This window comes from Rhineura floridana, chromosome 5, assembly GCF_030035675.1.
Source record: "Rhineura floridana isolate rRhiFlo1 chromosome 5, rRhiFlo1.hap2, whole genome shotgun sequence".
NCBI classification, from domain to species: domain Eukaryota; kingdom Metazoa; phylum Chordata; class Lepidosauria; order Squamata; family Rhineuridae; genus Rhineura; species Rhineura floridana.
In genome coordinates this window covers 80,631,534-80,657,722 of record NC_084484.1, presented here as the reverse complement: position 1 = coordinate 80,657,722, position 26,189 = coordinate 80,631,534, and the positions used below count along the sequence as shown (strand labels likewise).

The 26,189-nt window shown below is 41.6% G+C and overlaps 1 protein-coding gene across 5 annotated transcripts in view; it reads left to right on the top strand.

Annotated features, from left to right (window-relative positions):
• ACOT9 (acyl-CoA thioesterase 9) overlaps positions 1 to 26,189 on the top strand; it is a 35,237-nt gene that overhangs the window by 5,047 nt on the left and 4,001 nt on the right. For 2 of the 5 annotated variants that reach the window (XM_061627307.1, XM_061627310.1), the window contains 13 exons: positions 2,230 to 2,256; positions 7,689 to 7,734; positions 8,205 to 8,375; positions 9,101 to 9,138; positions 10,275 to 10,358; positions 13,530 to 13,633; positions 14,689 to 14,762; positions 16,588 to 16,655; positions 19,560 to 19,671; positions 20,990 to 21,080; positions 22,272 to 22,357; positions 25,516 to 25,603; positions 26,029 to 26,179. In XM_061627307.1, coding sequence (XP_061483291.1) covers positions 2,230 to 2,256; positions 7,689 to 7,734; positions 8,205 to 8,375; positions 9,101 to 9,138; positions 10,275 to 10,358; positions 13,530 to 13,633; positions 14,689 to 14,762; positions 16,588 to 16,655; positions 19,560 to 19,671; positions 20,990 to 21,080; positions 22,272 to 22,357; positions 25,516 to 25,603; positions 26,029 to 26,179 — 1,140 coding nt within the window. The remainder of the gene's footprint in view (positions 1 to 2,229; positions 2,257 to 7,688; positions 7,735 to 8,204; positions 8,376 to 9,100; positions 9,139 to 10,274; positions 10,359 to 13,529; positions 13,634 to 14,688; positions 14,763 to 16,587; positions 16,656 to 19,559; positions 19,672 to 20,989; positions 21,081 to 22,271; positions 22,358 to 25,515; positions 25,604 to 26,028; positions 26,180 to 26,189) is intronic. The other 3 variants (XM_061627309.1, XM_061627308.1, XM_061627312.1) reach the window with 2 other exon arrangements.

Here is a 26,189-nt window from a genome sequence, read left to right as displayed (position 1 = left end):
GCTGTGAGGGGCGAGATGTTCCCATAGTGCTAATTCCATAGCCTAGTAAACCTGCCCTGAGTTGCTTAACCAGCTTGTGATTTCCAATGACTGACTTCACACGCAGCTGCTGTCATCAACACTATTATCATTTATATATATAGCACCATCAGATGCACAGGGCACTGTACATAACATAAAACAGTGAAAACAACTCCATGCCCCAGAAGGCGCATACAGTCTAAATAAAATGAAGGCCTTTGGCTGAAAGGTGGGGTATAAATAAAATTTAATAATAATGATGATGATGATGATAATAATAATGAGAACAACAAAGGAAGGAAGAGGAACAAATAAAGCACAAAGTGAACACCAGTGTACAAAGAACACCAGTTCTCTATAAAAGATTTCCCCTGCCCCCGAGGATTCAAAATAGGTGAAAGTGCAAAGGTTCTGGGTTAAGCAACTGTTTAGCCACATCTGATATTATTCCTTGTACCTTGCACCAGGCAGACCCACCACAGATAAAAATAAAGCTGCTCTCCCCTGTTAGCACTCGGGAGACAGCGTGCTCAGTTTTATCTGTGATACACAGTTTTGTTCTCTTTTCTTTAGGTTTTAGGGATTGTATTGAGTGTCATTGTTTGCACGTTTGTTATTCTCCGTCAACAGTTCCCAAACTTTTTCTCCCACGGACCACTTCAAAATTGCTGAGAGTCTTGGTGGACCACTTAATCATTTTTCTGCCTCTTGCAGCAATTGTAATACACTGTGCCAGATGCTGTTGGATTTTTAGTGGTATTTTTGCGGCTTTTATTATATTTTATTGTATTGCAATTTGCGTTCCATAGAATTCAAATTGTACAATAAAATACAGTAGGGCCCTACTCATACAACGGGTTACGTTCCAGACCCCCGCCTAAAAGCGAAACCTGCCGAAAAGTGGAACTCCCTCAATAAAATGGTGCCCGACGCCCGAAAAACACCATAAAAGCAGAACAAGTGCTGTATGAGTGGGGCCTTACTCTAATTTTAGCCGCTGTATTAGCGGGCCGCCGAAAAGCGGGGCCCTACTGTATGATATTTAAAAAAACAATAAAAATATGATTCAAATCAGTATAGATATTTACTGTGGACATGCTATGGACCACCTAAATGAAGCTTGCGGACCACTGGTGGTCCATGGACCCCAGTTTGGGAATCCCTGCTCTACTACTGCAAGCAATATAATTTTTATTAGAAAGAGTGCATTTTCTGCTGGGAAGGCACGCCATCAATGTGTTGGCTTCAGTGTTGGCTCTTGCATTCTGGCTGATGTGGTTTGAATGGGTTGGTTTCTTTGCTTAGAATTTCTGTGCCCTAAGCCAGTGGCAGAAACCTTTTTCAGCTTGAGGGCTAAATTCCCTCATGGACAAGCTTCAGAGGTCACATGCCAGTAGTGGGCAGGGCCAGGAGCAACAATGGTAGTGCAACAGATGTGACATTTATTTTTCTAAGCAGGCTGCATTCCTGCCAAAAGTCACAGGTTCCTATACATAGACACTTGCACTTACATACACAAAGGAGAGCATTGCGCAGGGGCAATGAGGGGGGTGACGTGTGTGTGTGTGACTAGGAGAAAGTCCTGAAGGCCAGATAGAGGTGCCTGAAGGGCCACACTTGATCCCAGGGTTCACCATTCCTGCCCTAATAATAGCTAACAGAAAAGTGTAGAACTGCCAGTTTTGTCCCTTGGTAATCTTATATTGATGGCAAAGCATAGAAGGCCTCTCCTTTCAGCAGGAATTTAGGTCACATCCACGCCATACATTTAAAGCATATTTCTGCCCCGCCACCAAAGAATCCTGGAAACTGTAGTTTGTTAAGGGTGCTGGGAATTGTAGGTCTGTGAGGAGTAAACTACAGTTCCCAGGATTCTTTGGAAAATATCACATAGCTATGATGATAATTATGAATAAAGACCACATAACTACGGGGATATGCGAGTTGAGGATGAAAGTAAAGGAAATAAAACGCAGCTATTCAGTACCCTGCAGTGCTATGCGTGAGGAGAAGACATGAACATGCTAACTTTGCCACAGAAATAAATGATCAGTGCGATAGAATTAAACCATATGTTAATATGCACTTACGCATGCACTTTTGTGTTTTATGATTGAGGGCAGAATGACCGGGAAAACAATGCAAGTAGGTTTTTTGTTTTGTTTTACAATGATGCTAATTATCTAAATGGCTTTTTCTACTTCACAGGGCATGTTCCCATTCATGTGAATAATGGTGTGTTGTGGTAACCTGTATGCATTTTAATATGACTATATATCTGCTGCTGCCTTGCTTCTATCTGTCTTTGCTGGAAGGTTAATGAAAAATTCCTGTTAATATTTTCTGGCAGTGATTTCAAGTTATCATTGTTGATGGTGCTAAATGGGTTCACACTTCTAAGCAAATAAAGCATGTCTTATTAATCAAAATATCATCTCTGTGCGCCTGCAGCTTGTGTCTATTATTTATGTTTATGGGAAATCAGAAGACTAGTACCCAGAGACTTATGCATAGATTAATGCTGGATCTCAAAGCCTGTGTTCAAAGAATTGGTTAGTGAGCTGCCATTCTGTGCCTCTTGGCTCCCTGGCCCACAATTTGCCAGCCCTTCAAAGCTTTCTCATGCCAACTTGCTTCCTACCAGTAGTGCACAGTTTCTCATTTACAGACCAAGATAAGAAAAAAACAGGTACCTCCTGGTAGGCGTGACATTTTGCAGTTACTTTGAAATAAATCTTGATCCACCCATCCAGACACAACCTCACCAGTTCCTTCTGTTCCAAGGCCCTGTGTGTCGTTTTTGCCCCGAAAAGAGAGGGCATTTTCGATTGTGGCCCCCACCCTCTGGAACTCCCTTCCTTTTGACCTTCGCCATGCCCCTTCCCTGACAGGTTTCCGCCGGGCCTTGAAGACCTGGCTGTTCAGGCAGGCCTATGGGTTCTCGGGGGGGGTTGTTTTTAATACCGGTATATTAAATTTTGTTTGTGGTTTTATTGGTTTTTATTGTATTGTATTTTATCTTGTAAATGTACGTCGCCTAGAGTGGCCGTTAATTCGGCCAGATAGGCGACTCAAAAATAAAATTTTATTTATTATTATTTATTATTCTCTCAGTCCTCCTTTTTTGTTCACTTATTCAATTACCATCTCTCTGCTACCTACTCTTTTCTAATGTTTCTGCTTCAGACCAGTGACTACTTTGCCCCACTTCCTTTAACAGCTGACCAGCTTATCCTTTGCTCCTCCTCCTAGTTTAAGAACATACGAGCAGCCCTGCGGAATCACATTAGAGGCTTATCTAGTTCAGAATACAGTTTCCCACAGTGGTCAAGCAGATGCATACAGAAAGCCCAAAAGCAGCCTGGGAGGGCAAAAGCCCTCTCCTGCTGTTGCATATAGCTATCATGCCTAGTAGCCATTGATAGACATATTCACGGAGAATAGAAGTTACACATCTTTTACAGCCATCTGTGTTGGTGGCCATCACCATATCACGTGGGAGCTAATATTGCAGTTTAATTATGTGCAGTGTAGTACTTTGTTTTTAATCTCTTCCTCTTCAGTTTCCTTGGATGACCCTGGATTGTACTATTATGAGAGACAACAGACAGTAAGGGTAGAAACACCCTCACTGTTCTGCCGCTTCCAGTGCGTCTGTACCTCTCTCTTCTGAAAACGGAGGCACACAATGCTAGTCAAACCCTGCCCCTTTTTACTGTAAAACCTGGTGGGAGCAGCTGGAGTGTGCTTTTTAAAAAAATTCAGCTTCAAAGAGATTTTGCAATGGATTGGCAAATCAACCCATTCCCCCTCCAAGTGTGGCCAGTAAAAGTGTTTTGCTGTAGACGACTAGGATGTTTACTGCCAAAGTTAGCTGCCCTATGGTTTCCTGGATTCCCCCTTCCTGATCTCTTTTGAAAACTGGTGTTACATTGGCTGCTTTCAGTCCTCTGGTATAAAAACGTTCCATATTTTAGGGACCAGTTGCATATTTTTGTTAGAAGCTCAATAATTTCACATCTTTAAGAACTCTTGGGTGGATGTCGTGCAGACATAGTAATTTGTTAATTTTAATTTTTTCAGTATGGTCTAGAATGTTCTCTCTTGTCACTACTATTTCCTTCTGCTCTTCAGATTTCCTTTCCATGAAAGTCAGTTCTCTGGCATGGATATCTGCCTTACATTTTCTGCAGTGAAGACAGAAGATGCAAAGAATTAATCTAGCGTTTCTGTAGTGTGCTTTTCGTCATTTTGCACACATTCTTGTTATTCGCTGGTCCTGCCACCTCCTATGGTCTCATACTTATGATGTATTTAATTGTGTTTTTTTATAAAATTGTTGTTCTTAATCTTGTTGTCAGTATGCTCCTCAAATTCTTTTTTGCCTCTTTTTGCCCACATTCTTTGTGATACAAGTTTGTTTTACTTTTTGTTCTTCTCATTTGGCTGTTTCTGAAAGAAGCTTTCTACTCCTTAATGCTGGCATCCTCATGGACTTCATATTATCTTGATCTGCAGTATACATGCCGGCTGAACTTCTGTTGTTGAGGTCTGAACAACTGGCAAGCGTTTTGCAGAGATTTGATCCTCTTGACTTTTTCTTTTGACTCTTGACATTTCCTATGGCCTCTTTGGCCACCTGTCACATTTAGATGATCAAGAACATTTTCACCCTCGTCCCCTAGGGATGAGTTATGCCAAACCTATTACAAAATTGGGTTTAGTCTAGATTTCTGGTTGAGGTTTATTGCAGTCTATTTACTTCTCCATTCTAGCACATAGCCATCCCTATCCTTCAGTGCAATATATTTGCTTGAGGCCAGCTCTCATTAAGGTCTTTTTGACTCCTTTGTTCTCTTCTTTTTCTCAAGATTCCTTCTATGAGTTTAGCCAACCAAGTACCAGGATTTTTTTCCAGACCTGGTTATGGGGAATCATTTGCTAACAAATTGTATATGCTTCATTTGATAAGAGTTTGAAGAACAAAAGGTCGTAGCTCAGTGGTAGAGCACCTGCTTTGCATGCAAAAGGTTCCCGATTCAATCCCTGGCAATTCCAGGTAGGAATGGGAAGGCCAGTGGGGGACTGGAATCTGCTCTGGGTTTTAGTCCAACCTTTAAAGGAGCTGCCCAAGGTTCTTCATTACTTGATTGTAAATTATCTCTGTTCTCTCTCATGCAAAGGAAACCAAATCCCATGGTGTTGCTTCTGGAATCTCCCACCACTTGGGAAAGGCAAAGTGCTTAACCATATATGGATCAAAAGAAGGGATATGAGCATGCCTATAATGGTGATTATTTTGAATCCTAGATGTACTTGGGAAAGGGGGGACATCTGATTCCTACAGTCTTCACAAAGAAGGAACATTTGATTGGAATGTCTCCTCCACCTGTCCTACTGAGCAGTGAGGTTGATTGCAGTATAGACTACATGGCTAGATTCAGACATAGGGGTGCTGCTGATCCAGAGGAGAAATATCTGCAGTTTCCAAGAACATTCTCCTGAAGACTTGAACCAGGAATATAGGTCACTGCTGTATAGATGTGCCTTAAACACAATGTATAGATGAAATCAATGTTGAGATAAAGTACTGTCTCAGATTATGATACTGGAAAACTGAGGGAGCAGACATTGACCATTCCTTAAATTATAAAGCACATACATGAAATACATCAATCTGGCTCTCCACTGATAGGATGGGAATAGTGGTGCTGTTAAGGTGCTATACATGCTTGCACAGGTAATCTAAAACAGGGGTGGTTAATCTGTGGCCCTCTAAATATTGCTGAATTCCAAATCTCATCAGACCCACCCAGCTCAGCCAGTTGTCAGGAATGATGGGATTTGTAGTCCAAAAACATGGACAGCCATAAATTAGCGATCCCTGTCTTAGAATATATATGGTATTAGGGGGCGGAATCAAGGTTCTGTCTTGGGTGGCCAGAAAGATACGGTTTGTCCTGATATGTTAAGTGGATTGTGTGTGTGTGTATTTTAACTGTCCCTGAAGAAGAGTCCTCCAACTCATTGACCTCACTAAATACATTGGACCTCAGTAAAATCAAATACATCTTTGATGTTTCCTCTTGCGCTATTGTGTATCATTAAATACAAAATCAAGCTAATTAGTACTCTAGTGATATGTAGTGCTATAAAATCTGCCCAGCTGACAAACATGCCAAGGATGTTGCTGGCTCTGTGAGTTCAACATGACTGACTTAATTGGATCAAAGCCACTTTTGGAAATGATTGGGGTTGTCTAATTCTTCCTAAATCATCCAAATTACATGCAACCATTTTAATTTATTTGAGGGGTGTGGGTTTTTTTGATGGTTAGATATATTAGCCCTGAGCCAGCAGAAGTAACATCTTACTACTGTTGGTCCTGCATGGTGATGCATAGAATCATAGAATCATAGAACAGTCGAGTTGGAAGGGGCCTATAAAGCCATCAAGTCCAACCCCCTGCTCAATGCAGGAATCCAAATCAAAGCATTCCTGACAGATGCTTGTCTAGCTGCCTCTTGGCATATGGTGGGGGCATATCCAGTGATCTATTCTTTTTGGTCTGAACTTGTTGTCTGTACTAATTTAGTACTGGCAAAATCCTTGACATTTGCCGATGTTCATACTATAAACTCTGTTCCTACAGGAGGGGGATTAACAGCAGGACAAAAAAAGTCGACGCTACGAGCCCTTATAGTTGCTAAGAGACTTATACTATGAGGATGGAAGGATAAACACCTACTGCCTACTTCACAATGGTCTGGTGGCCTCACCACCCTGGCTACATTTAAACATTTTTTCTTCCATAAATGTCAGCTTCATGTGCATACCTGTTTGGACATCTGGAGGGCTGATATGGTCATTCTTGTTATTTGCCTTCAAGTCGATTATGACTTACGGCAACCCTATGAATCAGCAACCTCCAATAGCATCTGTTATAAATCACCCTGTTCAGATCTTGTAAGGTCAGGTCTGTGGCTTAATTTTAGATGGAAGTACCGAGGGCTGTTGAATTCTCAATGTGAACTGACAGTAATTATTTTTATAATGGGTGGGGGCTCTTTGCCTTTTTTCATTGGTAAAACGGACACATCCCAGCCTGCATCAAATGACTCATCCAGCTTGTTCATTGGAGCTTGGGTGAGCCTCGCAATGGCAAAGCAATTCGGATGTGTAGTGGCATCCTTTTTGACTATGCACGTAGAAGCCTGGTTCCGTGCATAGATTTCCGTTACAATATCAGGACAAATGAATACAGACATACAGTATATGAATGTAGACTGAATAACTTGAATATTCATTTTGGAATGTGCAGGTTGTCTTGCTGGGCCAAATTTGTTTGTGTGTTGTTGTTTTTTAAAAGCCCAAAGGATCAGCTGCTATTTGAACTGCTGTATTTATTGTTTTTAAATAGTAAACCTCAGTAGAAAAACAATAACATTTATGTTGCAAAGAGCGAATACATGTCTTTCATTACTACATCTGTCATACTCTCCCCCAGTTATTAATGGCATGTCCATTAGGGCAGGCATGAACTTGACCAGCTGTTGCTTTTTGCCTTCTCTTTGCATGACTTTGCTTACTCTTCTGCTTCTTGGGAGGGCAGTAATAGCCTTTGGCCATTTAACCCATCAAGTATTTCTGACTTTGTTTTGTTTCAGTGCGAAGTAGATTGAGGGAGATAGTGGGAGCATCTACCAATTGGAGGTATGGTGCATGCAAACTTTTCTTTAATTTTTTTGGTAGTTGCATTTCAAAATGAAACCGTTCCGAGTGGTGGAAGAGTATGTTGCAGCATGTTCTCTTTCAGAAATTTTACAAGCTCTGCCTTGAATCGCTAAGGTCTTTGCCTTTGCAAGGATGGTGATTATTACAATACTTTCACTAAATGTATGTATGCCTTATCTTAGTAATCCTTAACAATAACCCCCAACCCTTTAAGGAAAGTAAATATTATCCCCAAATTGCAAAAATGATTTGAAGCTGGAAGTGATTTGCATTCAAGGTTGAACTAAGATTTGAACTTGTGGTTTCGAGCTCAGACTTCTTGATCTTAGTTATTATGCTGCACTAGCTCTACTTTGGTCAACTTGTATTACATTTTGTGTGTTGCAAAATAATGTAACATAATATATTTTCCCCATCTTTAATAATTTGATTGGGTTTTTTTCCCCCAGAGACCATGTGCAAGCAATGAATGAAAGAAAAGCCTTACATACACTCCTCGCTAAAAGCCAAGCAGACCTGCCCTCTAGAAAAATGAGAGACAGCTATATAGAAGTTATCCTGCCTTTGGGAAGTCAGCCTGAAATAAGAGAAAAATATCTGAATGTGCACAACTCTGTCAGGTAAAAACAGTTGCCTTTTTAATTGAGTGAATATCTTCTTGTTTGGTTCCCTGCCATTCATGCATTTTTAAGAACGTAAGAAGATCTCTGCTGGGTCAGGCTAAAAGCCCATTAGTCCAGCAATCTGTTTTTACAGTGGCCAACCAGACATCTATGGGAAGCCTGAAAACAGGACCTGAGCACAACAGCACTCTCCTCATTTGTGAATCCCAGCAACTGTCATTCAGAGGCATACTGTCTCTCATAGCAGACGAAGAACATAACAATAATTTCTAGTAGCCATTATCCTTATCCTCTATGAATTTGTCTCTTCCTGTTTCAGCCATCCAAGGTGGTGGCAATCTGTAGCTCTTATAGGAGCTAATTCCATTGTTTGCGTGCTGTGTGAAGAAGTACGTTCTTTTGTCTGTCCTGAATTTTCCAACAGTCAGTTTCATTGGATGCACATGACTTCCAGTATTTTGAGAGAAAAACTTTTTTCTGACTATTTTATCCATGCCATGCATAGTTTTATACACTTTCTATTGTGTCGCTTTACTCGCCTTTTCTCTCAACTAAAAAGCCCCAAATACTGTAGCCTTTGCTCATAGGGGAGTCACTCCATCCCCTTGATCATTTGGTGGCCCTTTTCTAAACCTCTCCAGCTCTACAATATCCTTTTTGAGCTGAGGTGACCAGGACTGTACACAGTGTTTTACTTATCATGTACCATTTAACCTTAATAGGTTTGGCCGAATTCTTGAAGATCTTGATAGCTTAGGAGGTATGTAACAGCCATATAGTTTCATTTATCTGGTGATCAGATTAATTTGGGTAATTAGAGTTCTGGTTTTCAGATATTGCACAGAACTGGGGTGCGGGAGGAGAAAGTGTGAGTGGATCAGGCTTCCTCTTTTTGCATTTCTTGTGTAAAAGCCCAGATAGGGAGTTTACCCTCTTCCCCCCAGTGGTGAGATGTGTGACCTCCTATATGGGTTCTGCTTATGAATGCCATACCCATGCAGGAGATGGCACAAATCCCTGCTTCAGAACTTCCACAAGGGTGCACAGAAAGTGGAAGTTTAAAGCAGCCAAGCCAAAATTTGTGACTGCTGGGATCCTGCCGCTCCCTTTCAGGGAAACCTTAGGCATTTGTAATCGGAAGTCAGTCCCATTGTGTTCAATTGTGCTTGTTCCCAGCTGTGTTTGCATAGGATTTCAGTCTTAGTCCCTGACCTGTGGGGAAGCAGAGTCGTCTTTTGGCATGAGCGCTCTGAGTACTTCAGCCATCTAGCACCCTCCAGGCAAACAAACCAGCCCCAATTTTCGCACTGGAGCTAAAGGGAAGGGTGGGGATTCAGATGGGCTGCAGGAGGTCAAGATGTTTGGCCTACCACCAAAATGGCCAGCATACCTTTCTTCTCTATACTTGGAACTGGAGAGAGGGCAGAGATTCCCCCCCCCGCACTACTAAGCAGAAGCTCAGCATCACTCCAAGCTAGATGGGAAGGCTGGAGCTGTTCTTGCCATGGTGAGGTGGTGAGTAGAAATCTGGTTTCCTAGTTTTTGAGACATGTCTTTAATCTATCCCAGTTCCTTAGAGAAGGCAGGCAAATTATGATGCTAAGGACACCTATTTAAAAGTGTCACCAGTATAGATGAAATTTACTTCCAAGCTAGTATTTGTATTGCTGTGGTGTGTCTACTTGAGCTCTTCATATGACCAACTGAATGAACCAATTTTAATGATATTTGCAAATGAGATGCTTTTATAAATGTTGCTTGTTTACTTGTACTCTTAAATATTCTTCTTTGAATAACACAAAGACCACATTGTGAAGTTTAACTTCACTCTTTTTAAAAAAAACCAGTTATAAATATTGGGAATAAATAATGCATTGTCTCATTATTTCTCTACAGTTCTCATTTGTTATACACACACAAAACATGAAGCTGCTCAGAAGTCTCCTTTATCAATCGTCACAGCGCTGGTCGACAAAATTGGTACAGTGTTTTACTTTTTAATAAATTTATGCATGAAATAGGAGCGTTCACTGTGTTGGGTAGCAACAGAAAAATTGGGCTTCATTTTGACCAAAATGTTGGGGGGAAAGAGCAGAAAATAACTCTTCCACCTCCTTTGGGTGAACTTTCTTCAGGCTGATGGATGTTACAACAAATGCGCCTTTGCTGCCAAAATGACCTCTCTGTGTCTGCATTCCTGCCCTCATGTTAATATCTAGTTAGGAAAGCATCTTACATGACATTATGCCATGCACACCTCCCCCTTCTACCCCCCCCCCAAAAAAACAGTCAGTGATGTGGAGCAGGACAGTGCTGAAATGTCATGTCACACATTTCTTCAACTAGAGATTACACCAAGAGGAAAGACGACAAGATGCGTTGCTGCCATTTTCTGGGGCAAATGCCCATTTCCCATTACATCTTGCTTGACCCATAGGTGACCATTTATGACAGCCAAATTTGGAGCAAGCTTCCCAATATTTTGTGTTCTTTTAGGATGCAGTGGGAAAAGGTTAGGGTCATGCTTCTTCAGATACCCTTTCAGTTCCTTTTGTAGAGGGGAAGTGGTTTAATTTTCTGTAAATGTTCTCCTGCCTTGGCTTCAGCCACCTGCCTGAATGTGGCTAGATGTGTAAACATAAATATTTCTGATTGGTACATATCATTAGGCACATGCCTGAAATGAATGTACAGACATTCCAAGTGGTGATCTGGAACACTTTTTTAGGAGCTGCAAACTCATAAGGATGGACTCTGCCCCATTGTAGAGAGGAAGGCAGGCTAAGACCAACTTAGAGGGAAAAAAGGAGGGGTGTGAACCCTGAATGCCAAAGAAGGGAGTTTCAATGTATTTATTGTATAAATTCTTTGAAGAATTAGCTTTATAGTATAAAATGCCCAACGCGTTTCAGCCCATCAAGGGCTTTCATCAGGGGATTATAGTTGCTAAAAACTCTATATGCACTGGAGGTGCGAAGTCACAATACTCTAGAGAATTTATATGATTGCTGCAGTATTGTGACTTCGCACCTCCAGTGCATATAGAGTTTTTAGCAACTATAATCCCCTGATGAAAGCCCTTGATGGGCTGAAACGCGTTGGGCATTTTATACTATAAAGCTAATTCTTCAAAGAATTTATACAATAAATACATTGAAACTCCCTTCTTTGGCATTCAGGGTTCACACCCCTCCTTTTTTTCCTGTACGTCATTGAATGCCTTCCACTTTTCCTTCTAAGACCAACTTAGAGCCTGCTCTAGCTGGACTTTCTCCTCCCACTCCCAACAGGGCCATCTGTCACCAGCTGCCCTGTGGGAAGGATCTAGATGGCTTTTTATAAGATAATATTGATTGTTGTGGCTTTAAAAAAATATAGTTTAGTGTTCCTTGTGAGCTGCCTTGGAAAGACTTGTATCCTGAATTTGCTTACCTTATGTTTCAGCAAGCCTTTCAAGACACGTGATATAGTTACTTATTTTTGTTTTAAAGTTTTTTTGCTGTGAACTTTGTTGTTAATGATTATGATTTTATGTGTATTTGTTTTGAAATTTTTTATGGGTTTTATCTATAATGTCTAGATAATTTTGGAGAATATGTTTGAACAAGCGGTTCATACATTTTCTAAATAAATGAATGCACGTGGCCATCATTCTGCAGGAGATAGTGAAGGGGACTGATGGAAGTTGTAGTCCAAAATATCTGGAGGGCAACAGTTTGGGAAAGGCTGGCCTTGGGTAATTCCACCTCCTACAGTAATACTCATGAATCAGTCTTCATTTATGAAACACAGATTCATTTCTTGTCCCCAAAATTCTCTAATGCAGAATTTTACTGCAGGGCCATTAGATAATGTATTCCAGTTTCCAATATAAATGTATTGTTAGTGAACTTACCTATTTTTGACATAGATGCATGGAGTATCAAAACATACTCCCCCCCCATTTTTCGCCTTTTCCTTATTTTGCAAGGAAAAGGGGGCTGTGGTGACCAGAACAACCACTGTCTTTTATGTTGTTTATTTGTTTATTATATTTATATAAGACTGCCAAATAAATTGTTCTCTGGGTGGCACATATAGAATATTAAAATTCAACTTTAAAATACAGTATTGTAAAATCATAATTTGCTTCATAAAAAACTTTATCTAGTAGAAAGAGGAAGAAAAATAGATAGTTCAAAGCACACTGTTCTTAAACACTCAAAGCACTAAAACACTTCTGGTTGAGATTTGGTAGGCATCCTCGCTTTTGACTTTCAGGCATCTCTTGAAGACTTTTTTGTGCCAACGCGCTTATGTGGCTGCTTAAAATGTTTATTGAGTTGCCAGTCATTTTAATGATTGCTTTTTATTGTTTTAAAATGTCTTTATGTTGTTGTGCACTGCCCTGATGTGTTTGAGAGATTGGTATATAAATACTTCTATAAATAAAATAAAATAAAATCACAAGTGTTCAAAAGACCAGGACACTGAAAAAGTCTTCACTTGATGCTGAAAAACCACAGGAAGGGTGTCTGGCAAGCCTCTTCGGGGAGCATATCCTGTAGCCAGAGTGCCACAGGAGAGGGTCTTTTCCCTAGTAGCCACCCACCACACTTCACTAGATGGGGCACTCAGAGTAGGGCCTCTAAAGGGGATCCCAAGGTTTGGATGTGCATGTGTGTGTGGGTAGAGACACGCTTACTGTTCTGCCAGTTCCAGTGTGCCTCCATCTCTCTTTTCTGAAATGGGGGCACACAATGCTATTCAAACCCCACCTCTTTTTACTGTAAAACCTGATGGGATCAGCTTGAGTGCATTTTTTAAAAATTCACTTCAAAGAGATTTTGCAACTGATTGGCAGATCAACCCATTCCCTCTCCAGGTGTGACCAATGGAAACGCTTTGGGGTAGGTGACTAGTGTGCTCACAGCCTCTCTCTCTCTGTGGGGGGGGGAGAGGAGAAGAGAGAGAGTGAGTGAGTGAGTGAATGAGAGAGAGAGAGAGAGAGAGAGAGAGAGAGAGAGAGAGAGAGAGAGAGAATGTGCAAATTGGCTTGTAATAGCTAACGGGTAAGTAATCCTCCTTGGGCTAGACCAGAGATATTAGACATTTGTTTTTAGTTACTTATCTTTAATGTCTGTGCTGTGATTCTTCTTTGTATGCTTTTAGGATTATGGAAACAGGATATTCGTCCAGATTCTGATATTAAGTTTGTTGGGAATGTTTCATGGGTAGGAAAGACATCAATGGAAGTGAAAATGCACATGCTTCAGGTTAGTGGCAGCAAATAATCTTCATTTGTCTGTAAGGATTCCTGGATTTGACCAACTATTATGCATCCTGTAATGCAGGAATAGCCAGTGTGGTGCCCTCTGGACGTTGTTGGATTACAACTTCCATCATACCTGACTATTGGCCATGCTGGCTGAGGCTAATGGGAGTTGTAGTTAAACATCATCTGGAGGGCACAACTTTGACTATCCGTGCTGTAACTGAACAATTTTATTCATATTATGAACAATGCTTATCATGATTTTGTCAGCAGAGGAAGAACCTAAGAAGAGCTCTTGCTGTATAACAAGCCCCAAAACAGGAGATAAGAGCAACAGCCTTCTGCTGTTCTTCCCCATCTACTAGCATTTGGAGGCATTCTGTCTGTAATCCTAATGGGAGGGCATAGCCATCGTGACTAGTAGCCAATGACAGCCCCCATGAATGTATATAATCCTCATTTAAAGTTGGAGGCCATGATCACATCTTGTTAACTATGCACTGTGTGAAGAATTACTTCCTTTTGTCTGTTCTGAATCTCTCACTGTTCACCTTTATTGGATGACCCTGGGTTCTGTTATTAGGGTCTCTTTCTCCACACCATGCATAATCTGATGACATATAGAATATTAGTAACTACTTTGACCTACAAAGAAGGTTCACTTTCACTGCTTCTCAGTATAACTGGCCACTGCTTCTCAGTATAACTGGCCACTATATACATTTCATGGGCTCCACTTCAACAATTGATATTGTCAGAGGTTTGTTCTTGGCTTACCGCTTGTGGTTAATTTTGGGTTTGGATGTTATGACAAACCAGGGACTAACTTGTTTCCTGGTTGTGCATCAGGAGAGGAGAGGAGCTCAATGAGAACTTTGACAGTGTACATCAGCATGCTGTTCATTCATATCAAGCCACAGTTTGTTTTTAACTTTAGTTTAATGTGATGGGCAAACCAGGCCACTATGAAGACAAAACCTCAAGGTCTTTATTGTGTTATCAGGGAAAACTGACTAGGTTGCTAAACCTGATTTCCCTTCTATTGTTTCCTCTTAGTTTCATGAAGGTGTCTATTGCCCTGTATTGGATGCAACCTTTGTCATGGTGGCCCGTGATCCAGAAAACAAAAGGTAATGTTTCCAATTCCAGCACACCATTGGAAATAATTGTAGACCAACAAGCGATAAAATCTTTTGGTATTGGTGGAGGAAGGGGGAGCAAACTCAGGGGGGAGAAGAGGGTTTATTAAATTACATGAATGCAAAAACAGGTAGGATTTTAAAATTACTTTTTTGAGGGGTGGATATAGCATCCAGAGACCTCAACTTGATCAGTATGAATACAAGGTTCTTGGCAGCTTTGAGGGTGAAAAATTCGTCACATTTTCCATGAATGTGACTTTGTCCAGACTTTGAATAGTAAGCATGTTTAATGCATTCACGCAGAATGTCTTGAAATCTGATTGGAAATGTACTGTAGTAATTCGATTTAAACAATCTCTATGATGGATGAAGACAAAACTGAATCTCAAGAGAAGTACTATTGCTGAATGGCAAAACCATTTGTAGGGGGCACGGAAAGATGTTTGTTTCTTCTTACACTTTGGATTTAGAATACAAGAAAATAATGGCAAAATATTTGTCTCGTCTACCACAGTGCTTGACTTCCTTCCTTCCTAGATCATAAAGGAATAAGGATAGAAAATGTAGTTTTTGCGGCACACTTGATAAATTGCCAAAAATGGCTTTCATAAGACCAAATTTGAGAGTGGGTCAAGCCCGGAAGGGTTCTCAGTGAGTGGTTCTTTAAGGAGAATGGGAAAGAATGTTCACAGAAATGTATTAGTGTGGGTAGAGGGGAGAATAAAGTGGGTGGTATGGCCTTTTTGAACCTTGCTTACATGGCACAAATTTTAAAATCAAGTGCTTCTTTCATAATCACTTAGGGCTGTTTCCATCATGCTTTCTCTCTCACTTGAAGGCTGAGGTCACTTGTTGGGAAGTGATAAAAAAATTTTTTGCAGGTGGATGTCTTTGTAGAGAGGTGGTGACTGGACATGAATCACATCTGGCAAAGCTTCCAGGATCATCTCCATAGCCCAGGATGGGAAAAGCTATGGCCCTCCAAATGTTTCTGGTCAGCCATTGGCCGAACTGGCTGGGCCTCATGAGAGTTGGAATCTAACAACATCTGGAGGGCACAAGATTTCCCAGGGTGCCATAGCCCGTGCATCTCAGAGTCACTTTTGGCCATTCCCTTGTTATGCTGGTGTTTTTAGCTAAATCTGTACAAGAGTTTTCAGAAGATGGTGGGGAAAAGCAGCAATGGAAGCAGCCTTTAGAATGTATAATAAATTCAAGTTTATAATTCAAATTTTGATTGTATAATAGAATGCCTTGAATTCTTAAGGCCACAAAATAAATTCTATGCATTGGAAGGAGATTGAGCATCTATTACTTAAGCTGATACATGAATGTGTGGTACTCCATATTAGCCAACCTCTGCGGGTCACTTATATCTTTTTATTTATAGTTTTGTTTGTTGGGTGGTAATCATCAGAAGTAGCTTGCCCAGCAGGGTGGAGCTGCAACGGCAGCTTCACAGCAGAAGCTTCACTGCCACTTACTAATAGGGGGAGGGGGGGAGACAGGGACTCCATGGGTATACCAGCAGGAGTGCTGGATTGGTTGTGCTGGTGCCCTGCATAGCCCTGACCCCTCTTCCTCACAATAAGTGGCAGTGACGCTGCTGCTGGGAAACTAGTGTTGCAGCTTTGCCCCTGTGGGCAAATTGCTTCTGGTGATAACCAAATGCTACTGCCTTAAAACAGTCTAGTGGGCATGTGTAGAACTCATTTATTTCAGAAAGACATACAAAACTGTGCTGGATTGCAACCAAACACTTTTTTTTCTTAAAGCATACTGTTCTGAATATTTTTTTCCTATGTATTCACAGGCCAGCATTTGTGAATCCATTGCTTCTTGAAAGTCCAGAGGAGGAAAAAATATTTAAGGAAGGAGAAAGTATGTAATGTATTCATTGTGACAATGACAAATTTCTGATTGTTGCCCATTCTTGACAATATGAAATAACAGAGCAATCCTAATCTCAACTGGGGAGCACTGGAGCAGAGTGGAACAGTGGATCGACTGCCGCATCCTAAGCTCTGTGTGTTCAGGTGGGGAGAGGTATTTTTCTGCTCCCGCCCCCTGTGTTTTTTTGCTACATTAGCTCCAGCCTGACTGGGAGAAGCTGTGGCCTCTTCCAGACAGAGCTTTGCTTCTCTCCACTGATAGAGGTTGGCAGAGAGGCAGCTACTTGCAACCGCTCCTGGACCAGGACAGCTGGACCATGGTAGTCCAGGCATTAGTGACTTCAAGACTGGATTCCTGCAAAGCACTCTATTTGGGGCTTTTCTTGCACCTCATCTGTAAACTGCAGTTAGTGCAGAATGCTACAGAATGGTTGCTGACAGGAGTGAGATCCTGTCAGCATGTAACAGCCCTGCTCAGAGATCTGCACTGGTTGCATATTTGTTACCAGGTCAAGTTCAGTGTGTCACTATTGGTATATAAAGCCCTTAACAGCTTGGGACCAGTTTACTTGTGGGATCGCCTAACCCATATTTATTTATTTATTTATTGCACTTGAATATCGCCCCATAGCCGAAGCTCTCTGGGCGGTTTACAGCAATCAAAAACATTAAAACAAATACACAATTTAAAACACATATTTTAAAAACAATTTAAAACACAATTTTAAAATTCAAAACAATATAAAAACAATTTAAAAACACATGCTAAAATGCCTGGGAGAAGAGGAAAGTCTTGACCTGGCGCCGAAAAGATAAGTGTTGGCACCAGGCGCACCTCGTCAGATAGATCATTCCATAATTTGGGGGCCACCACTGAGAAGGCCCTCTCCCTTGTTGCCACCCTCCCAGCTTCCCTTGGAGTAGGCACCCGGAGGAGGGCCTTTGATCTTGAACGTAGTGTACGGGTGGGTTCATATTGGGAGAGGCGTTCCATCAGGTATTGTGGTCCCAAGCCGTGTAAGGCTTTATAGGTCAAAACCAGCACCTTGAATCGAACTCGGAAACGTACAGGCAGCCAATGCAAGCAGGCCAGAATCGGTTTTATATGTTCGGACCGTCTGGTCCCTGTTACCAATCTGGGACAATCATATGTCCCCAATTGACAGTTTCGATCTGTGAAACTGGCATTGTTACAGATGTAGAACCATAGAATCATAGAGTTGGAAGGGGCCTTGTAGGCCATCGAGTCCAACCCCCTGCTCACAGCAGGAAATCCACAGCTAGAGCATCTCCTGCAGATAGCTGTCCAGCCTCTGCTTGAAGACATCCAGCGAAGGGGATCCCACCACCTCCCTAGGCAGTTGGTTCCATTGCCGAACTGCCCTTACTGTCAAGAAGTTCCTTCTAATTTCCAATCTGAATCTACGCTCCTGCAACTTAAAACCATTAGACCTAGTCCTACCCTCTGGGGCAGCAGTGAACAAATCTGTACCCTCCTCTATGTGACAGCCCTTCAGGTACTTAAAGAGTGTAATCATGTCGCCCCTCAGCCTTCTCTTCACCAGACTGAACATGCCAAGTTCCTTCAACCTTTCCTCATAAGACTTGTTCTCCATACCGGCTATCATCCTCATCGCCCTCTTCTGAACCCGCTCTAACTTGTCTATATCTTTCTTAAAATGAGGCGCCCAGAACTGAACGCAGTATTCCAGATGAGGCCTGACTAATGCAGAATATAGTGGGACTATTACTTCCCTCGACCTGGAAACTATAGCTCTGTTTATGCAGCCCAAAACCGCGTTTGCCTTTTTTGCCGCAGCATCACACTGCTGGGTCATGTTCAACTTGCGATCCACTACAATTCCAAGGTTCTTCTCACACGCACTACTGCTAAGCCGGGTATTTCCCATCCTGTACCCGTGCATTTTGTTTTTGTGGCCTAAATGCAGAATCCTGCATTTGTCTTTATTGAATGTCATTTTATTAATTTCTGCCCAATTTTCTAGTCTATCCAGGTCCCTTTGGATTTTATTCCTGTCTTCCATTGTGTTAGCTATCCCTCCCAGTTTCGTATCATCCGCAAACTTCATAAGGCTTCCCTCCACCCCATCATCTGAGTCATTGATAAAAATGTTGAAGAGTATCGGCCCCAGGACAGAACCCTCTGGCACTCCACTCGAAACCTCCTTCCAGTCCGAAGCAGAGCCACCGATGACCATATCATTTAGTACTTATTCTGCACTTGTAAGGAATTGTTCTTTTAGTGTGGCAGCACCTACACTTTGGAACTCCCTGCCTATTGACATAAGGCAGGTGCTTTTGCTGTATTCTTTTTGGTGCGTGCTTAAAACATTTCTGTTTAAGCAAGCCTATCCAGACACATAGATGTCGATGTGCTTTAATATCTTTTTGGTCTACTGCTGTTTTAATTGTTTTTTAAATGTTTTAGTTTTAACTGTCTTTATTGATGATTTTATTGTTCCTTGTATGCTTTGAGGGTTTTTTTAACAATCAAATGGTATATAAATTATGTTAAATAAAAATAAGAGAGCCAGTGTGGTGTAGTGGTTAAGATGTTGGACTATGACCTGGGAGACCAGGGTATGAATCCCCACATAGCTATGAAGCTCACTGGGTGACCTTGGGCCAGTCACTGCCTCTTAGCCTCATGAAAACCCTATTCGTAGGGTCACCATAAGTTGGAATCGACTTGAAGGCAGTGCATTTACATTAAATAAAAATTAATTGTCTCAAACCTTCCACTGATCAATTTCCTTGGATCAATGTGTTGTTATCAGTTCTGAAATAGAAGGGAACTGGGCACTGGTGTTGGAGACTATTTCCACCTTGTGATTTTCCACACATTTGTTCCGTTTTTCATTGCATTGATTAGTGAACAAGACCAGAAGAATTGATTCCAGTAAGGCTTCCTTGTTAAAAATGGCTCCTACTGCAGAGGAAAGAAACATTGTACATGACATATTTCTTGATACTTTGGACACAAGGTAGGCGGGAGAGGAATGAATGCTTACAACTGCTACTTGGAGATGGAGTTGGTAATCTAATTTTCTTAAAGGTGACTGCTTTTTACTCTCTCATTTCTCATCACTCAAGATGGGAGATGCCAAATATCTATTTCAGGCATTGGAAAAAAGCAAATGCTTGTGCCAGAATGATAGTGAGAAAATAACAGTAGAGGAATCAGCATGGTATAGAACAGGGGTAGTCAATGCAGCAGTGGCAGCAGGTGGCTTTATGGCAGTGGGGCTGTATAATCTGCACTGGATTTTAGTCTGAACTTTCAAGGAGCCGTCCAAGGTGCTTTCAGCACCGTGGACAGCTCCTGAAAGGTTCAGTCTAGAATAAGGCATGGATTCCACTGCCCCACTGACATGGAGCCACCAGCCACCACCAAGTTTCTGCCAACATGGTATTTGTAGTCCAGCAACTTATGGAGGAGGGCACTGTGTTGGCTACCCCAGTGCAAAAGTTCTCAAACTCTGCATCCTATATACTAATAGTAATCTCATTCTCCAAGTGTCAATCCTTCTGTAGCCTAAATGGCACCATCCATGAGGGAGGTATCAGCAGGGTGGATGGGATCCAAAGGTCTGAAGAAATAGTAATAAGGGGGGAATCCTCCCAAAATAGCAGTGAGAACTGTGCATGATCAGTGGCCATGGGATGCTAATGACGGTTGAAAGGAAAAAGGGGGACACAGAGGGGGAACAGAATGGAGTATCTAGGAAGAGGGCCTGTCTACCTGTGCAACCCTGAACTGATCTAGTTCAGCATCATGTTTCCCACAGTGGCCAAGCAGATGACTCTGGGAGGTCCTCAAGCTGAACATGAGGATAGTTATCCCCTATTGTTCTCTAGCAACTGGCAATTTAGAAGCATATGCTGCTGTCTCTGAATCTGTAAGTTGCACGTATTGTAGCCATCATGACCTATAGCCGTTGAGAAGCTTTTCCTTCATAAATTTGTTAATCCCCTTTAAAGCTAAGCCCCCTTTTAAGCTAGTGGCCACCGCATGTTATGGAGCTGAGTTCCATTAGTTAACTCTGTTGTAATGATGCAGGAAAAGCATTCAGGCCTCCAAAAATGGAATCAAGACAAAACAAGTTTTGGATGGTGGAAGCATTCCTTGTGAGAGGAGTATTTTAAGTCTAAGGTCCCCTCCCAGTCTCCAAGTGTAGGAGTTATGGAGGGAGTGACATCCCAACAACCCCAGGTAGAGGTTAGGCTGGAGCTTGCCTCACAATATTGGAATGAGACAGCATCATCTACTACTATCTAAACTGTCCCTCTCCTTTTTCACAGGACAATGAGTTTTCGGAGTCGTGTGTTACCACCCAACTCAGTGTGGATGCAAGATGCAGCATTAAAGGGTTTGGAAATCTGCCATCCTCAGGTATTTGCAACTTGGTGTCATTGTGGATTATTGCCATGAAAGAGCTTTACCATCTGTGCACACAGCAACCTGCTGACTAGGTTCAGCTCTTGTCTGATGTCCTTTAAAAAGAGTTGGCAATTGCTCAGTATATGTAGCAGCCTTGTGGCCCTTCCTGTCTTTTCCTCCCCCCCATCAGTAACAATCAAAAAGTAAAGGTTGATTATTGTTGGGGAATCTGTAAAAAACCTTTTGCATATTGGCATGTGGGCTGAGCATATTGATAACTAGTTCAGTGATATAATTCCACTGCTCTCTTCTCTTTGCCTCCTTGCTTAATCACTGATATGCATTTCCTGCTTAATCCCAGACACTTTTATCACTAAGTCTGCCTGTTGTCACTGGAATAACTTTCCTCTATTATCATCATAATTTGACCAGCACAAATAGTCAGGTGGTCTTATCGTTTTTCCTAGCATAACGTATTTTAGGATTGAGTCTTCTAACCATCATTATTTGGGAATAAGCACTCTCCCTTGAAAGAGCTTACTTTCAAGGAAATGTGCTTAGGACTGCAGCCTTCAAGTGCCAGCAAATATACCGTAGCTGAAAATGTATTTTTTATTTTTAAGAGGAGTCTATATTTAGTGGTTTTACAGCTTTTTCCTTTCCTACATTTCTTTATTATTTCCACAGTGTTAAAGGTATTAATCACTCTCTCTCTCACTCACACACACAAACACACTTGCTCTTTTTATCTGGCTTCTCAACTAAAAAGTTACCCGAGTGGCTGCCCATGAAACATTTGTGAAAACTGAAACAAAATTCCACAACTAAACCTATCCATTTCAAATATAAAACCAGAACTAAAAATGTAGAAACTACTAAAAACAAATACATTGAAAAGGCACTTATGTGGAGAAAGGGTGAACTCTGGAGCACTCAAGAAACAAAGACAGGACTGTGAATTGGAGAAATTGTATGTATGGTAAGAAATCCACATGAATGTTCTTCCTTCTGGTTCTAGAAAATGCATAGCCTGAGTTTCAGCCTAAAGATTACGAGTTTTGTGTTTTTTTGTTATATTTTCTAATTGTATGAACTGCTACTTATTAATTGATATCTTGATGGAGAACTATAAATAAAGACACATGTTATGGCGACGTTTTATGTAAGTATACATCATTCATTGTTCAATATTTCTGAACATAGGAACGCAACATTTTCAACAGAATCTTTGGGGGATTTCTCATGAGGAAGGCATATGAACTTGGATGGGTTTGTGCCTACAGCTATGGGTAAGTTGTTAGCTGGCTTTATTTGCAGACCTCAGTGTCCAGCAAGGTTCTGTTGTTGTTGCTGCTGTGTTGCTAAGATGGCGGGGGTTCACTTGATTCTCTCTCCAAGCGTCCTCCTTCCCTGGCTAAGGGTAGGACGAACATCTCTCTTCTTGCATGCTCATTCTGTACAATGTGAGTGGGGAACAGGCTGCATAAGGACCCTGTAAAGTGATTTATTTTACAGATCCTGTACAGCAGCCTTCCCCAACATGGCGCGCTCCAGATGTTGCTAGACTAGAACTATCATCATATCTCACCATTAGCAAAAGCTGATTGGGAGTCCAACAACATCTGCAGGGCACCAAGCTGGGGAAGGCTTCGATATTTGGCTAATTTTGTAGTATATAGAGTAGTTAGTGCAAGCTTAGACAACAAATTAACGTCACTAAGTCAGACAATAAATATTTTTGTTCTGTAAGAATAACCTTTCTTTCATGAAACACATAATTTTAAGTACTAAATACAAGTGAAGTGTGATGCCTTGTATGATACTTCTGCATGCTAAAATCAGCTCCAGAGTGGTCCGATGTAGAATCAAGACTTATTTAATGTTATATATCAAATGGTAATGGATGTGAATCATGCCTTCACACACATCACTGCAGATGCCATGATTGTGCAGTTGATATTTTACCCTAATTCTCAAATTAGATTACTGCAATGCACTCTACGTGGGGCTGCCTTTGAAGACGGTTCAGAAACTGCAGCTTGTGCAAAATGCAGCGGCCAGATTGGTAACAGGGACCAGACGGTCCAAACATATAAAACCGATTCTGGCCCGCTTGCATTGGCTGCCTGTAGGTTTCCGAGCTCGATTCAAGGTGCTGGTTTTAACCTATAAAGCCTTACACGGCTTGGGACCACAATACCTGATGGAACGCCTCTCCCGATACGAACCCACTCGTACACTACGTTCAAGATCAAAGGCCCTCCTCTGGGTGCCTACTCCAAGGGAAGCTGGGAGGGTGGCAACAAGGGAGAGGGCCTTCTCAGTGGTGGCCCCAAATTATGGAATGATCTATCTGACGAGGTGCGCCTGGTGCCAACACTGTTATGTTTTCGGTGCCAGGTCAAGAGTTTCCTGTTCTCCCAGGCATTTTAGCATGTGTTTTAAATTGTTTCTACATTGTTTTGAATTTTAAAATTGTGTTTTAAATTGTTTTTAAAATATGTGTTTTAAATTGTGTATTTGTTTTAATGTTTTTGATTGCTGTAAACCGCCCAGAGAGCTTTGGCTACATGGCAGTATACAAGTGCAATAAATAAATAAATAAATAAATAAATAAACTGTTAACCTTTTGAGAGATAAACCAGTACTGTTGCCATCTTAACAAATTTCTTTCCAACTCATGTTGCGTTAGGGCACTACCCTCCCTTAGATACTTCCCTTCACAGTTGTTGAAGATTGTGGTAATATCAGTATTGCTGCTACTTACCTCAAAAGGGCTGGGCTGTGCAACAAGTACTGGGCCATACAGGTGCACCAGTGGGAGCGTCAGATTGATCCTGCTCATATACCCTTTTTGCCCCGACTTCCTCCACTCTTTCAAGGTAAGCAGCAGTGATGCTGGTGTCACCGCTCTGCCCCATCACATACGCTGCTAGTGGTTCTGTACACACGTGGAAATTTCAGTGTGAGTCTCCATTCTCTCATGAAAGCTTCTAAGACCTAGTGCTCTTTTGTCCATAGAGGGATTCTGTTAATTATAATGGCCCTGATCCAACTCCAGCAGCTAATCTTGGAAAACATGTAGTGGCTCTGGATGGGGATGCTTTATTGCCATTGGTACTAGAAGACGGATCCAGCCAGTTCAGTGGGGCCTAAATGAGCATGGCTTTATGGATAAAAAGGAACATCCGTATTTACAGTATGTGAGTGAGCCTGCTTCCGCTTGTGGATTTTCCTAATTAGATCAGGCTTAGAATAAAGGAATTATACAAACTCACACATTTGAGGCACTACTCCCTTACCGTTTTCACCATACCCATTCTGTTCTGGAGTGTCCCCAGAGGAGTGATGGGAGGCATAAATAGGCAGGGGGAATTGGTGAATATCAGATGCCATGACATGTTCCAACAGAAGTCTTTTCCTCTAAGACAAAGCCACCACTGGATACAACACTATGAAAGCAGCCTTTTCTAATATAAGGAGTGCTCCCAGGCTAATTTTGGCTATGTGAAATAATTGAACACTTTATATAGCATTGTGCACATACCATACTACCAGGGGTTGACAACCTATTTGGACTTGTGGGCACCAGCTGGAAACCTGAGAAACTGTTAGAGATCCTCCCCGACCACACACACAGACCATGGGACCATGTAGGCACATACACCACACATCTCCTGCCCCTCGCCAGCACTTAGGCTTGGAAAAAGCATTTCAGCTTTTTTCTTCATGCCCCATTAAGGGATATGTGGTTCCTGGAAAGTGCTGCTGAGAAGGGAATGGCTAATCCTCCCTCCCCAGCTGCAATCCCCCTCTGAAATTGCCCCTCCCCTGTGGCAATTGGGCTTGAAAGAAGCTTTCAATAGAAGGCTTCTTTCAAGTCTAACTGCAGTATGGGGGGCATTTTCAGTCACAGGTGGGAAGGGAAGAGTTAACTCTCCAGCTATGACCCCCCCCCTTGAAACCATCCCTCTCCCATTACAGTTAGGCTTGAAAGAAGCCTTCTGTGGGTTGCAATGAAATGTGGCTTTCAAGCTTGACTACAGGGAGGGAAGGGGAGGATGGGATGCTGCAGGTGCCAGGAAAGCTTTGGTGGGCACATGTGCACCTGCAGCCCCACCATACTGCAATAAAAACTTACACATCTCAAGCTGAGTTGGATCTTAAGTAGGGTTCATTCTTGGAGGATCAGTTGAGCCTTTCTCTTTATGAGATTGTGGGATATTGATGCTTTGGGCATGGTTCCTCCTATCATGTGGGACTGAGAATCAGTAATGTAGCAGGCATTTGTGAAATATCCATCAGCTTCTGTTTTATATTATTAATGTCTAACTTAAGGAGATAGCTATTCACAAATTTCAGTTTTGATGTAGTTTGGAGTGTTATGTGTAATTTACAATATAATATTCCCCACATTTGCCTTTTTAAAATGTATATTCTTCTCCAGAAACTCTCGGCCTTATGTGGTAGCTGTAGATGACATCATGTTTCAAAAACCAGTTGAAATTGGATCCTTGTTGCTACTTTCTTCCCAGGTAATTGGTTTATTTTAACAACAATTTTTATAGATCATACTAATACAGATCATTTAGATTACTCTGACAGGGAGCAATGCCAAGTCAAGGAAACGCAAGAAATTCAGACTAAAAACTTGTGCTAACAAAAGGATTAGTGTAGCGCAACAGAATTTCCCCCTCTCCTCCCGTGCAGGCCCTGTGCTGTCCGCAAAACTGCTCTGGAGGGTTTGAAGAAACTCCAGAACAGATTTAGGGCATATGTGAGAAGAGGGGAGATCATTCTGTTGCACAAGGAGAAATATTTGCGCCGACAACAATTTGCTTAGTGCTATGCGAAATACAACTGTCTTCCCTTTTCAAATAGTAAAATGTTATGCCTGCTTTATTCAGCTTTGAATTTGCAAGCCCAATAGTAGATTTTTTTTTGTTCTGATATTTTTAAGGTATGTTATACTGAAAAAAATAACATCCAGGTTCGAGTGCACAGTGAGGTTTATGATCCAGATACCAGAGTGCACCATACAACCAATGTCTTCCACTTCACATTTATGTTAGAAAAGGAGATACCAAATATTGTCCCCAAGACATATGGAGGTGAGTCACT